The following is a 15,252-nucleotide window of genomic DNA, read 5'->3' as shown; positions in this document are numbered from 1 at the left end:
CCTGCAGCATTTGATGCCAGGTTTACAAACATGTCTGGTTTTGCACAGGCTCCTGAAGTCACTGCATAGCCAATATTCTCCTGTTTACAAATGGCAGAGCTCCAGCTCCAGCCTGTGAGTGAGGTGTACAAGAGTGCACCCAAACTACAGCTTGCAGATGAGAAGTGTTCATGGGGCTGCACAACTCAAGTCAGCTGGTGTGAAAGCGCCTGAATCACAGAAGTGCTACATTTTGCACTTCCTATCAGACTTAAATCAATAGGACCTGGATCACAGCAGAACCAGGTTCTTACCACTGAATTTCGAAACAAAGCTGTGCACTGGCCACAGACCCTTTCAGTTCAAAGTCATCTTTTTCATCCATTCACACGGGGAAACTGCTTACTTGCTGCATTTTGAGGTTTAGCAATTTGCAGGTTTTCGTACATACTTCACATGCACTCACAGTGTGGAAGAACACTGTACTGCTCACAAGGCTACGCATTTATAATGAACTCTTTCGTGTCAATCAGCAGGCAATACAGCACTGCAGCATCAAAAGCACGGCCCTTTGCTGCTAATGCTCACATCCAAAACCTCAACTCCATTCTGAGCTGAGCTAGTTTCCCTTATATAAAAATCTAATTTTGGCACAAAGGTCCTGAGTAGAACAGGTTCTTTGAACTCTTCCAGGTGGTCAAAGTGTTAGGGTAAGTTGTAATGATCCAGTACCTGCTACAGAATTTGGATGCTGACCTAAGTTTCTGCAGTGTTCAGGGATAGCCAAGTCTTTGGAAGGCACAGTTCTTTCCCAGTTTCAACTATTAGTTAAATGTTAGGTTAATACGTTCCATCCTACCTACACAAAAAAAGCCTATCTCCAAGTCTGGATCAGCCCAAGAAAAGATGTAGCCTAAGACCATCTGTCTTGTTATGGAGCTACAGTTGCAATAAATGTATTTTAAAGCTCATGCTAGAAGCTAATATACATCTTAAGATAAAAACATAAAAAGATACCAGCCACTTGAACTGTGAGAAACATTTCAGGACAGAAGAGAATTATAGTATATGGAACTGGCTACTACATGCTTGAGAAAAACTGGTTGGGGCCCTTCAACAGCAGCAGTTGCCATTTCAGCCTCCCCAGCAGATGCAATTTAAAATAAATTCAAATAAATTTCAAGTAAAGTACACTATTAATAAGCAGGTTTTGTGGTTATCTTAGAATATCCCTCTGATACAGATTTCTAGACTACAGTGAAGCCATGACGAGGCAACTGGACACCAGCTCTTCTACAGAGTCAGAATTAGCGCACTGAATGCCATTTGGTATGAACACAGCCCACCAGTGCACGTGGGGAAGGAGGAATTGCCACACTTACTTTATTGGAGGAACTTCATCAATCCTGTTTCCTAACTGCGATTCATGGGACTTGCTCCTTGTGAGGGTTGGAAAGTTGGGTAGCAGCTGAAAAACCTTCCGGCAAGGGGGAGGAGGAGTCCGTGGTGGCTTAAACTTATGCCGCCTCTTGGCTTGAGGAGTGGTTGGTGGAGTGATGGTGATGCTATGAGGAGTCCGTGGCGTTAACCTTCCACTGTGTGCAGGGAACGCAAAAGGGTCCAGGAGGTTTTCTGCATAGATAGAAGCTCCATGACTTGAGGCAAGAGAATCTGAAGAAGGGACTGTAGATACTGACACAGAACGCGCCTGCTGGCTGTTGCCCTTGGGAAGGTGCAGTGCAGAGGGAGTCCATGTGGGTGCAGAGGAGCAGGGGGATTCGGTCGGGTTCGCAGAGCTGTTCTCTCGGCGTGCCTCAGAAAGATGCACCAGCACATCATCTTTTAACTCCCCACCTGTTCACCAACCGTAGCAATGTTAACGACTCATTCAAATGAAAAGCCACCATATATACACATACCATATCATGCTGCTTTAGACTATAAGGTGTTTTTTTCCCGCTGCTTTGCACCTAGCCAAGGTGCAAGCCTAGTTTCTCCTCCCCTGACACCCACCTAAGACATCAGCTAAAGCAATCTTTAAAACGAGAATGGCAGTAGCTACTCTTCTTTCCTATCTGTAGCTATGTATCTCAAAAGCTAAAATCGGGTCCTATCTTCTAAGGTGGGCTGAGTTTTAACAGATTAGAGTCCTGTTGAAGAATGTGGGATACACATGCCTGCATAAAACAGGCTCCCACATCCCACTGCAAGCCTATGTGGATTTGGTGTTGATCTGTTTAGATAAATCCATGCATCCAACCTGGCACCCCATCTGCTTCTGGACTGGTCTTTGGTCTTTCTATTAGCCAACAGAACTGCTAAATAGCACTTCAACTGAGAAAGGCCATTAGATTGGACATACGGGGTATCTAGGAGCTCCTGATACTCCTTTGGCCACCTCTCTCTCTCTGGCATGTAACCAGTACCTAGGACTCGCCTGACACTGGAGCACCGCTGTTGGACTACCGGCGGCAGCAGCACCCAGCGCAGAGCTGCTGTGTTTGTTCTGACCATATGAGGCAGAGCTGCACCAGGGACAGCCAGCTGGGCAGAAGGGATCGGCCACGTCCTGCTGGGCAGAAGGGATCGGCCACGTCCTGCTGGATCACTGGTGCAGCCCAGCACTGCCTTCTGCAACGCCTCTCGTTCTGAACTGTAGTTCAGAATGGTCCGTTACAGCTTCTAGACCAATTCCGGCTATAAACGGGGAAAAAAAGTACAAAGGGCTGCAGGCAGCAAAGCGGGAATGCACAGACTATTGGGATAATTTCAGAGTCTTAATTCATCAGGATAACTCTCTGGCTTAGTTTGAAGTATCTCCTTAATGACTTACATCAAGGTGAGAACTCAAAGCTCTAGGGCCTGATGCCCTGTTGACTAGTCAGTGGTTGAAAAGAGATTGTATACCTGGATTTTAAAAAATGCCATTTCTTTATAATAAGTGAATGCCATGACTTCTGAACAATGGCTGTTTTTGCCACAGTATGGATGGGAAACCCAGGACAAGAAAGATTAGGAAAAAGGAAATATAAAACTGGGTTGTTTGCTGACTTTTCCATTAACTAATCTTTCTGATTTGCGAATGGTATGAACTGTCATAATACCAACAGGAAACATCACCTTTCAGTGACAGACTGATAGCTGCTACAAAGAAAGATCTGATGCACGTTAGTACCAGTATGCTGTGAGAAACACTCTTGTATGAACAGAATTTACAATGCCTTTGAAAGTAGCCTGGGGATGGTGACAGGGGAAGATGGTGAAACAGCACTCCGGGAATCTTGAGTTGCACTGATCTTAAGTAACTTGGTTAGATCCATTTACATGCTGAACACATACATTTCTAATTACATAGAACCATTCTTTCCATAATTTCAAGGTAAATCACGGTTCTTTCTCGCTTTTGAATCTGCTATCAGAATTTGGCTAATGGTTCTATCAATTCTAGCAGTGAAAGAAAGACAGCAGGAGGCAAGCGGTTTTACAGAGAAGTGAATCAACTGAATCAGCTGGCACACTACAAACTACACAGTGATAAAGGGTTGTCAGAGCAATGCTTTTCTCTTCCAAAGCACTGAGCTGAACAACACTCAGGCTTCTGAGCAAAGTAACACCAAACAGAACTACACCTTCTCTCTGAGCTGGCAATATTTGGGGAGGGGATTAGCTACATGAAATCTGGTTGTATTCATTAGGTCAAGGATGTGGGTGCTGAATGACGGAGGATTAACTGGAGCATTAGACACAACTGTAAACAGAGAGGGAATAAGGATATAGTCTACTGAGTAAGAGAGGATACCTCTACACAGATTTATTTCCATTTATTTATTCATTTGAGATGCCGTCAAAACCAAATCCAACCCACAGCTCTAGATGTGTTTGCTCACCGCAACTTCATGTACGTCCAAGAGCCATAACCCGATACTGGTTACAGAATATACCCAAAGACATTCTCTAGAGGTTTTTGCAGATTGTCTCATGTCGAAGGAAGCGGGATGGGGCCTGGGCTGCTGAGAAACTAATTCCATAGAACAACAAGGCAGTCTGTACCTGACTCAGTCACCTTCCGTAAGCAGCTCAGTGCCCCATTGAGTCTGGAGCACTCCTCATCTCTGGCACCACATCTCTTCATTGTTTCTTTCACCTTTGACTCATTCATTTCTAGTAAGGCATCTAAGGTTAGCTCCTCTGGTATTCTCTGCAGAAAAACAAGATGATACATATTTCTTTAATACACATATATAAATAGGACTGTCATTTGTTATTCTGATGTATTTTAAATAGTGCCACTTTCTCACTGCCTGGTCTGACTCATGATTTACTCATGAGCACATCTCTCAAGGATCACTGGGTCAGTAACGACCATGAAGCAGATCGCAGCAGATCTCAGCAGTGCTCAACAGCTGCTCTCCCTCCTCCCTACACCCCGAGAAACCAGGTGTCTGCTTGAGTGTGCTCTGTATCACCAGGATGTTATGGTTGATCTCTGGTATTTAAGTTAGGAATAGAGGCGACTGAAATATTCTTCTTCCCTTGTGGAAAGTTTATACTCATTACTTTTTAAAAGCTACTAATGAAAGCATCACTTTTTCATTAAAAATAGCAGTCAGAAACAAAACAGGCCTAAAACTTGAAAAATTGTCAGAGACATTAGGCTTTTCAGTAGGGAAGTGAAAAGTAAAAAAAGTGAGGAAAATTACTTCTTTTATTAAACAAAAATAAATGTTTTGACAAAGAGATAGCAACCTCCTTCTCAAGCAATTTTTCCTTCATTAGAGAACCAGCCTTACCCGTATCTTGCTTTAAAAGATATTTGTGCAGAACTCCTTGCACGTCTTAATACACCAAAGTCCCCAAAGCGATAAGGTTTAGATCAGGCCGACACAAAAGATACAAGAGACTGGAAAGCACAAAACGATCTGGTATTTCCTGACACAGAATTGAGCTGTGTTGCCTCTCTCCTCCCCCATTCAAGTGTTTCCAGTGTAAGTCTGCAGCAGTTGTGGTTAATAAACAAAACCAGGATATTTAGCCCAGATACCCAGGAATTTCCCTGAAAGTTTTGCCTAAATAAACCTCACTGCTGCTTACTCTCACAATGAGATCACAAATTTCACAATATTTGGCCTCTTTCCTGAAGTTTTGACTCCTGGAATCAAGCTACATGAAAGGGTTTTAGCTTTTATTTGAAGGGGAAACTCAAAAGTGTGTCTCACTGTTTGGAGGAGAAAAAAAGCTTGAAATCCTCTAGATTCTTAAATCCTGTTTCTGACTATAAATCAAATTTGAATGTCATTGAACGTCCTTTAACAGTCACATCTTTCTTAATCCAGACTCATGCCTTTGAGATCTGATGCATGACTTTTTATTTTAACTGTGACAGTGCTAGAAAGAGCCCCAACCTCTGGAGCTTTGTAGGTGGTAACACAAAGAGTAATCACATAGTTTCCATTTTTAGTAACTCTTGCATGGAGCAAAGAAAAAGAATAAATTAAGCAAGGGCAGAAGTCTAAGAAATGCATCCTGCATCTTCTGTCACATGCCCTGAACCGGATGAAACACAAAGCACAGCTGACTCAAGGAGACGCCAAGAATTTAAATGAGCAGTAAGGACAAAGCAGGTCCATAGCAGAGCCAGAGTTCAATGAAGTTTGGGCAAATTTTCTTGATTTTCTACAAACAATCTTAGCAAAATAACAAAATCACAGATATCCCACCTGATGCTGAGAATTAATATTTATTTTTCTGCACATCTGCACCACCGAGATGCAGGAGTAAGACTGCCCCAAAAAGCTTGTTTCTGAGTGACTTCCACTTGAATAAGATGCAGAAAGCACAAAGACTCCTGTGAAAACACAGTGCAAAATCTGCTCTTCTGGGATTCCTAACCTGATATTGCACTCCAAAGGGCAAAAACCCCCCGGGGTTCAGATCGCCTGAGCTGAAATTGGAATGGGTTTCCACAACTCAAATATTCCAGCATGAAGCTAGTACTGGTTTGCTCACACAGATCCCCAGCTGAACTGGGCTGGTAACAACAGAATTAAACCAAGTCTTTCTTGTAGTTGGTTATTTCTCCAGCACCCCCTGAATTCCTCTCCCCTGCACGCGGACGAGCAGCTCACAGAAGCATCTTTGTTCAGTGGTATCACAAGGGTGGTTCTGCAAGGCAGGACCTCAGCATGCCAGCCTTGCAGTGACAGAAGCAGCTCTAAAAGGGACAGTGACTGTGGGCAAACAGCCACGGAGCGAGTTCTAGCGTAATATGGAAGAACACATTCTACACCACCACGGGTGCCCCTGTGCTCTGCAGCAGGGAAGGCAATGCTTCCCCATTAAGCATAAGGGAAAGCCAATGTCTCTTACAAAAACATTTATCCCATTTCATGCCTTTACACAGTCTCAAAGCGGGATTACAGCGATGTCTTTCTTGAATTGTCTTGAAACCTTTCCTCACCCCCACCACTTCCCACTAAGAAAATAACCTAGATTATGTAGCCACTGTTTCAAGCAGCAGTGTCATTCCAGATCCCAATACAAGCTACCAAGTCACGCTATCCAGTATCACCTCACTTCCCTATCCTTCCCACGACACAAATGTAACCAGTAACTTATTAGAGCTATTACTAAGTCAATCAGTAAAGTGTAAGAGACCTAAGAGTTCCCCGGGAAAGCAAAGCTTTTCCACCACAGCCAGTTCCATAGCCCAGGCTTTAAATGGCCAGTGCAAGCAGCTGAAATGCAGGGCCAGCTGGGATGGGACTGGTCGCAGCACCGCTGGGGATCTGTTTTCTCCAGTGCCTGCTCTGTGGCAGGATCCAGAGTGGACAAGCACCACTGATCTGCAGTGTGAACACTCAGGGTAGCGTCTGGCACAGTGGGGTATCAAGGCTTGGCAGCAAACAACGTTTGGGCTCGCAGAAATGCTAGGGAGCCACAATGTCTCATAAAAGCGAGTGTGGCATCAGATACTGAAAAATATTCTCCCTGCTCAGTTTAGAGATCACAGGAAAGTAGGTAAAACACATCCCAATAAAATAACTTTCTTTAAATAAAGTCCAAAACACAGAGGCTAGAAAAAAAGGAGGAAATCAGTCTGGTCTGCAAGCTTGCCTCCATTCCAGTAGCCAGGATGCAGTCAGGTTCTCTTCTGTCTGTTCTCCTTTTACAAGGAGAGCAAAGTACTGCAGTTACCTAGAGCAGATGCCATCGCACCTTTGACAAGAGCCTTGCACCTGTACAGTTAGTCCTCAGCGGAGCAAGAAATGGGCTATTAGGCCTTTGCACTGAAAAAACTGAGTATATACTGAGTGTGTACTTCAATTTGTACCAATAAGACAGAACTGACTATTTTAAACTTACCCCACATTAGCAATCCTGGTTGTGCTAGCATGGACAAGGCTTAACTGGGGAATTCCCATTCCCTAATGTAAGAGGTATGTGGAATGGCATCTGGGCTCAGCTTCTGGTGGCAACAGCACACACACACACACTGTTCCCAAGCACGAAATTGCTGAGCTCACAACCAGTACAGATGCCCGAGGACGGCAGGGATGGGGTGCTGCAATATCCACTGAGTGGGCCAGGGTCCTGCACAGTGGTGTCGAGAGCACAACAAAATGTTTACTGGCACAGAGAACTTGGCTGTCATCTTTGTCCCACAGCAGCTTGATGATTAAACTCCAGGATTGCCTACTCTTGCAAGTCTGATGGTGTTTAGAGCTTTTCTTTTTTTAAAGATCAAACCCCCGCAACCAGGAATCCCCAGCTTTCACTTTTCATTTTCAAGCCTTCCTCGTCGCAGAGAAAAACCTTGAAAATACTATTTTTTTTAAACTACAGAACATTCCCAACTATTGAGCTTTTTTAGAAGCATTAAGGCATTTTTTCCTTTGTCTCATTCACTTGCAGGACACAATCACTACAGAGGGCTCGATCACCCCTAAGCTGACTGGTTTCACTTCCTTAAGCAAGTCTGTGACCTACAACTCAATGTGTGGCCCGCCATGAAAAGCTGTAACGGTTCACCCAAGGCACAACTGAGCAGCAAAGGGCAGCCCCAGCTCTTGACTGCAAACTTTGCTCTGCATCCCTAGCACAATCTCACACAAACACACACCCCGAAAAAGGGTCCAGCCCACTGCCAGCTTGCCCCCTTCCTGAGCCCACGTGTGAAGTCCAATCTACTCTTTCGCTTAATAGTTTAATTTTAGAAAGACAGAATAGCAAGTTGTAGGAAAGTATAAGTACAGAAAAGGAGATTATATTTAAACAATCCCAATGACCTTGAGCTGGGAGAGCTCAGACTTTCTGAACCTGCTGCCAGCCCCCATGACACGCGACAAAAGAAATAAGCCTTAAAAGAGGGGGAGGGAGGGGAAGTAAGAGGCTTTCTTTAAACAGCCACTCATGTGCTGTAAGTATGTGGTGGCTTAATATAAAACTGGTCAACTTGATCCCTGGGAGATTGGCCTGGTATGACTTAGCTCTCTGTTAGCCCCCCAGCCAATGTGATAATGGTGAGGGTCACTAGTTCAAGACGGCTTTTACGACAGGTTCAGGTGCTTCTGATGCTCTGGCTCAGCTGTCAAGCTGTGGGGAAGAATGTCCCCTGCGAAGCGCCCTGACAATGTCCATCTCAGAGGAGCATGTGGTGGGCTCCAGGCCCCTCAGTGCAAGCTCAATTCCAGGCCCTTGCAAAGAGCTTACCCCCAGTCTTTAGAACTAAGGGCGAGAAATGTGGATTCAACAGACCTCTCTCTACCTGCTTCTTCATGGGTGCTGTGGCCTCTAAAAAAATACAGCTTTAAAAAAATGCAGCTTAAAAGCTCGCATTAGGGCCAAGCTAAGTACTGCCTTGCTGGGCACACCTTGCCTTGACTAGAGAATAACAGGGGAAGCTGAAAAATATTCAGATACTACTCTAATAATAAGGCCAGATTGAAAAAAAAAAAAAAAGAGCAAGCAGGAGGAGACAGAACCTGCTTTCAATCTTTCAACACCTCAAAACTGCCAGCAAAATCTGAAGCCTTACTCAACACACATGGCTCAGCAGAAATGATGCTAAAAAGCCCAAACCAGGAAATGACTCTTCTCTACAACAGGTAGGAGGAGTTTTCTATGAAGTCTTCCTGCTTATCAGACATACAGACTGCACACTTCATGGTACACAGGTTTAAACAAGAGACAAGTAAACCACGGTGTATCCAAGAAGCCATCCAAAGGTTAGTCTCCATTAGTCAGGGTGAAGAGTTCACAGGAGCATAAGAAGGTCTTTAATCTTGTCTGGTGTCCAACTTAAATCCCTGAAACATGGCAAAAATGCTGGTATCTAACACAGCAGAGGGGTTATTTTTGGTAAAGATTCCTCCCTGCAGATAAGCCCATGGAGCTAATGCTGCTGCTAGCACTGCAAAATCAGTCTGACCTGCTCCTCGACATAGTAGACGGGGCTCTTCCTATAAAGCTGGACAGCTGTCAAGGCCCCAAATGCCTCCTCTTAAATCAATACATTCCCTCACCAATCATCGTCCTCTAAAGCAGCAGATGCTAGAAGAGAAAGCCCATTACATAAGGTGCTTAAATTCCCACTGATAACTCTAAGCAAAGCATGTAAGGATGCTCTTAAGAACATCTTGTACCTGCTAGTTGTTACTTTGCTCTGTTTGTCTGGTGTCCAGTGAAGAAGGTATTGAAAAGTTACTACATTATTAAATTTTTGGAGATTTTACGGGCATTCTGGAAAGCCTCTCACATGACATTTCTAGCTTGCATTAAGCTGTAGGTATACACAGACAATGGTTTCACAAAACATCTCCCTCTTCACTGTTTCACCTCTCGCACAACAGGCGGGGTGGAGAGGAGCTGACAGTCTCGGGGCAGTCCCATTCAGTTTGCTCTTTGTGGACAAGACAGCAGCTGTCACTTACTGCTTCTACGTGAGAAGACAGAGGTAGACAGCATTTCACTGTGGATCCCGAGGGGTAATGTGAGCCTTGTGCTCACCTCATGCCATGAAACACCAACAGTAAACAAGGTTGCAAGGGGCACCTGGACCCCTTGGAAGGGGAAAGAACTCTGACAGTAGTAGAGAATATTTTCCAAGAGCTGTTTACACTGGGGATGGGCCTTCAGCTGGAACACGAGATGGAGTTTTCGATCCAGGAAGTCTGCAGGACAGAGTTAATTTGCATACACACAATCAGCACAGTCAGGATCTCTGCTATCTAGCAGTCCAGTCAGAGCTTCTGCTGCCAGACCTATGGAAATCCCCAGCAAATGGCCCCAGTCCCATAGTCTGTTCATGTAGATACGCCAACAGAAAAAGATGAGAGGATACAGCTGTGGAAACCTGATAGGCTTAGGCAGATCTGCCTCTTCTATTCCCCCAACCAAAGTAAGGATGCAGACACATAAACCCCACACTTTTCCTCCAACAGCTGATCGGCACAATCTGCTACAAGATAGATCAGAGTCCCTGCAAGTACAGCCATCTGCCATGGTCTCATAGTATCAACCCTACTCCAATGCCTAATCCTCTACAGATTTTCACAGGGACAGCAGGAGACTCTTAGCAGACAATTCCTACTCAAGGCACGAGCCTTTCCTGCTCTGCTCCCCAGTGTGCCACGCGCTGCCCCTGGCTTGCTTAGCAACCACTCTCAGCTGCTTACAAGAAAGTAGGTCTTTGGCATAAACACTAAAATGGGAATGAGACAAGTTTCACCAGCAAACAGAAGGTACTACGAAAAAATATATACGTTAGGAGTCAAGTATGTTCCGCAAATGGAACAGCCGTAAAGCAGACCCGAGCATGGCACAGTTTCATCTGTGCCCACATAGTCTCCCCGGTGGCAAAGTTCTGCTCGCAGCCATCAATCACTAGGGCAGGATTTGCCCCTCCCTGGGCACGACAGTTATCTACTCTAAAAACAGCTTTCCAAACTTGATTGACTGGAACTCCTGCTACACGGTGAGCAGGGCTGGTTCAGACATGTCCCAGAAGATGATAAGGAGATGACTACGTTCTTAAGTTACTTTTTAAGATGGTGACAAGTTATACGTGGGAACAAATACAATAGCTCTGGTTCTGGGAAGAACAACAGTAAAGGCAGAGAGGAAGTTTTTCCTGTGCTAAAGAAAAGAAGCCAAGAGAGATTTTTTGATCTCTTTTTTTTGGTAGGCGTGCCCCAAGCCCAGAACCCAGTAAGCAGCTCTGCAAGAGACTTCTTCCATCAGCCTAAGAATAGGGACAGTGCTCTGCTCACATCCTCCTTCCCTCCCAGCTTCCCCCTGAATTCTTGACTCCAATTCTCAAGCAGAACAGGACAATCCAGATCAGTATATTTTTCTAGTTCCATTTTCAGATCAACTTTTACCCACTGGAGACCGCTACACAGCTTAAATATATCTTCTGTATGTATGGTTTCTTGTCCTACCTTTTCTAGTCCTCAGTTCAAGTATCTTTTTTCCCAGTTTCAATCCACCATATTTAACCATTTTTGCATAATTTTTGGTATTAAACTACATGTACACCGTGCTAATCAATCTCTAGGACTCCTAGACAAAAACAAGGACTCCAGCATTTCCTAGAAAAATACTTAAAAAGAAAGTTACAGAACAATATTAGCCCAGCTCCAAAGCAGAGTCTGCTCCACACTAGCCAACGTTTTCTATGATAAAAATCTGTCTGGCAACTGATTAGAGGAACGATAACAAAGAACAGAAATAGCACAAGCTGGGGTGGGGGTTCAGAGTTTCCTTACCCCTCAGAATGATGTATTCACAGAGAGCAAACAGGATCACGAACTCGAAGCTTGTATTCACCACCTACCTCCAAGTCTGCTAGGTCCACAGAGAACAGCCCTTTCACTCTACTCAGCATGACCGGCTGACTGTTATCCATGTTCACAGGAGTTTTAGCTGTTGCCCAACGCCATAAGCAGTGCATTGTTCTCACTATAATCTCTTCCAGAACTAAAGGATTTTACAAGCAGTCATTATTCTTGTTTTAAATATAGGTTTTCAAAGAAAGAAAGGAGCCCGACAACAAGACAGCAATTATAACAGCAAGAGCTTTCAAGCTTCACAATGTCTAGACCAAGTCACTGAGCAAAAATAGTCTTCACTCCGGACTAGAGGAGTCAGCAGCTACTCTAAATTAGAGCCGGTGCTCTATTTCTGACAGGAGAGCCTGGGAGCTTCTGTGCTTCCCTGCCTGGCAGCTTTATTTAGGAGAGGACTTGGGGGGAGGAGAGGGGAGGGGAAAAGAGAGAGAGAAAAAGAGCTTTATTTCTCTACCTGCTGAGCTAAAAAACTGCTTGCAATTAGGCTGCTTTTCAAAGGCGTTATGTCACAGATTAGCACAATCTTAAAATACTCCCTTCAGCAACACTAGAAAAGCAAAGGGAATCAGAACCATTCAAAAAAGCAAAAAACCATGAACTCAGGCCTTTCTCCTGATTTGTTCCTGACAAGCAGTGGGCCACAGCAGAGCCCTCACCTGCCCGCACCTCCTGCATTGTACCTGCTGTTTCTATTGAGTTCTCAGAGGTGCCCAGGGAAAGGTTCTGTTCTAGCTGTTCCCCGAGACTCCACAGGTACTTGGCAACTTCTCCACCTAGTTTCAGAGCCTGAAAGTCTCAAGAAGGAGGGCTATGTGCCTAACGTGGATACACTGGTACAGCATTTGCGGGGTTTTACTTCTCCCTGTAACACTTTTTGGAAGTGTTAAGAAGGAAACCCAGTATGACTTCTCAGTTTTACAGATGACCTAACAGTATCTTAGAGACGGGAAGCCATTCCCCTGTGTATCTTGTACACCAGCCGCAGAACCCGGCATGGGACTCAAGTACCCCTGTTTTCACTGTCTGACCTACGCAGCCATCTCTTCAAAGGCTCCCTAACCACCACTCTCCCCAGTCATGTCACAGGCAGTGTGTATAAAGCTAAAGGAAACCATTACATATTTCTTAATAACTAACTTATTAAAGCTCTGTCAGTAATTTCCATTTTGAAAGCATTCAGCTGAAATGTGGTTCACATGCTAAGCAACAGCAGGAATGATCCCATGACACTCGTAACGTTTCTGAAAGACAACTCATCACAAACATCTCCCCTGCACTGTCTGCTGATGTCCACGCCACAAACACCAACAGTGGCTGCATTGCTATTTTCTAAGCAATGAAATAACAGGATTAAAAAAAATCACCACAAGAACAGAGCAACTGGTTTATTAGCCCAGCTATTTCCACTTCCCCTAGATTACAGCCTGTTCCAGCATGCCTACTCAAAAGTAATTTTAATGGGTGTTGCAGTTCTCCTGTCCAGCTAATATAAATGCTACAGAAGCAGTCTGCAGCTGCATGAAATAGACGCAGAACTTCTAAAAAATAACCATACATTTGGAATCAGAGAGGAATTTAAATGCTTTATACACCTCTTATGTTTTTGCCCCAGAGAACAGAAGGAACATAGTTCATTACACTGGTCATTGCTTAGGAGGCAGTAGCAAGAGAGCATGAATAAAAATAATAAACAGCTCGAAAATGTTCTCTTCCTGCCTTAGACCAAAACCAAATTTGTTCACCCTTTTTAGTGACCACACATACAGAAGGGCAGTCTCAACCCTGTTTGCTCCCTGCATTAGCAGGATGTGGCAGATATGAACTGTCTACCTCTGTCCTCCCTTCCTCCACCCTTCTCTTCACCTCTTCCCTTCCCCCAGTTCTGCAGGCATCACAAAGGATTTAAAGAGCTACAAAGACATTCTTTTAGGCTCAGGCAATTCCAGTAACCTTAGAAACCAACAATAGTTGGGAGCCTGGCAGTTTGGCCACAGCAACAGGCTGCTTTTCTGTTCTCTCATTGTCACTGCTGCACCTTTAGCTGTGCTACGCAAAACCTTGCTGGGCTGGAAGGCAATATGCAGCACCACGTTCAAAATAAACAGTAGTAAATAAAAGGAACAACTCGGTCCTAAATTCATCGTATTTCACCAGAGTCTGCCCAGTTACATCAGGACCAAGCTGGAATAACTTCCATTAAAATTCGCTGAATTTTCACTCAGGCAGATTCCTGCTGAAGTCAAAGAAAATTTTTGCTTGTGTAAGGATCAAAGGAAGCTGAAAGAGAACACTGTCCTGCAGAGCCAAAAATGGGGAAAAAGAATGGAAAAAGCCTTTTCTGCTTTGTTTAGTCTTCAGTGGACTGAGCTCTACCTATATATAGCCATTAACGTTACACCGAACTGAAGTGTCTCCAGTGCAGAACAGCGTGGGGAAGCCATGCATAGTCCAGACCCAAGGGAACCAGTGCCCTGCAGCCCTGGAGCTCCCAGTAACCACCTGAATGTGGCTGGGATTTCAGGCTCCTCTTCCAGCAAAAGTATCGGTCAGAGACAGGATCTGAGGGCCTTGGCTTATCTGTTAATTTCTGATTCCAGCAGAAACGTCAGATTATTCTGTGCAGTAAAGAGGCTTCCAGTGATTTGCATGTTAAGAATCAAACTGTAAAGATCAGAAGGAGCCATGGTCTGCGAGCACGAACAGCTGATACCAGTCACTACACAGACCAGCACAGCAGAATTATTCATTCCATTCTTTTACACTGATGCAATGCTCTTTGGTATCAGTTTGAACCAGAGACTTTACTCATGGAAGTGGAGGGGGGGTGTGGGTGTGTATAAAATGAAAAAGCCTCTCTTGTTTGTTGACCCACCCAGTTAAAATCCATGTCAAAATCCACCTGCCCGTATCTGGGTTGCAGTCCACTTGATTTTTTGTAGTCTGAGTTCTGTGTGAGGCTACAAACACAGTTTCAAAACCATCAGTCTGGGACAAACTTGTAAACTCTGACCCCTTTCACTAGTTTCAGTTTAGAGGGACACAGTGCTATGGGCTATTTTTAGATCTTGACTAATTTATGTATGCTTTTAGAAACAGACTGTAACAACTCGACATTTTTGTCAATTTGTTGGATATGACAGGGCACAAAATTGTAACTCTTGGTCTTTTTTTTAGCTAGTGCTGGACACAGAATATAGTATGGTAGAGTACTATTATCTAAAAGTTAGTAAGTGATTAAGCTACGGTGTCATTCTCAGACCCAGCAGGCAGAAGAAGAGGTCCTGGTAACGCAGGCTGAAGCAATCATACTGAGCAATAGGTGTGAGGCATCGCCTCAAATGCTATTATGAGAATGGAGAAGGACAAAGGGAAAGCAGTATTTCGGCACTCCCGCTGGGTGATCGCTGCTTTGGGGAGAGAGTAAGCA

The 15,252-nt window shown here is 44.4% G+C and overlaps 1 protein-coding gene across 1 annotated transcript in view; it reads right to left on the bottom strand.

Moving 5' to 3' along the window:
• The window catches only part of KSR1 (kinase suppressor of ras 1), a 73,373-nt gene that overhangs the window by 19,810 nt on the left and 38,311 nt on the right, over nucleotides 1-15,252 (bottom strand). Inside the window, exons 3-4 of the mRNA XM_075440267.1 lie at nucleotides 4,030-4,177; nucleotides 1,362-1,833 (exon numbers count right to left, since the gene is read on the bottom strand). Coding sequence (XP_075296382.1) covers nucleotides 1,362-1,833; nucleotides 4,030-4,177 — 620 coding nt within the window. The remainder of the gene's footprint in view (nucleotides 1-1,361; nucleotides 1,834-4,029; nucleotides 4,178-15,252) is intronic.

The sequence above is a fragment of the Opisthocomus hoazin genome, chromosome 20, assembly GCF_030867145.1.
Source record: "Opisthocomus hoazin isolate bOpiHoa1 chromosome 20, bOpiHoa1.hap1, whole genome shotgun sequence".
Lineage (NCBI taxonomy): Eukaryota > Metazoa > Chordata > Aves > Opisthocomiformes > Opisthocomidae > Opisthocomus > Opisthocomus hoazin.
Note: the sequence above shows the minus strand (reverse complement) of the source record. Positions and strands in the feature narration are given on the sequence as shown.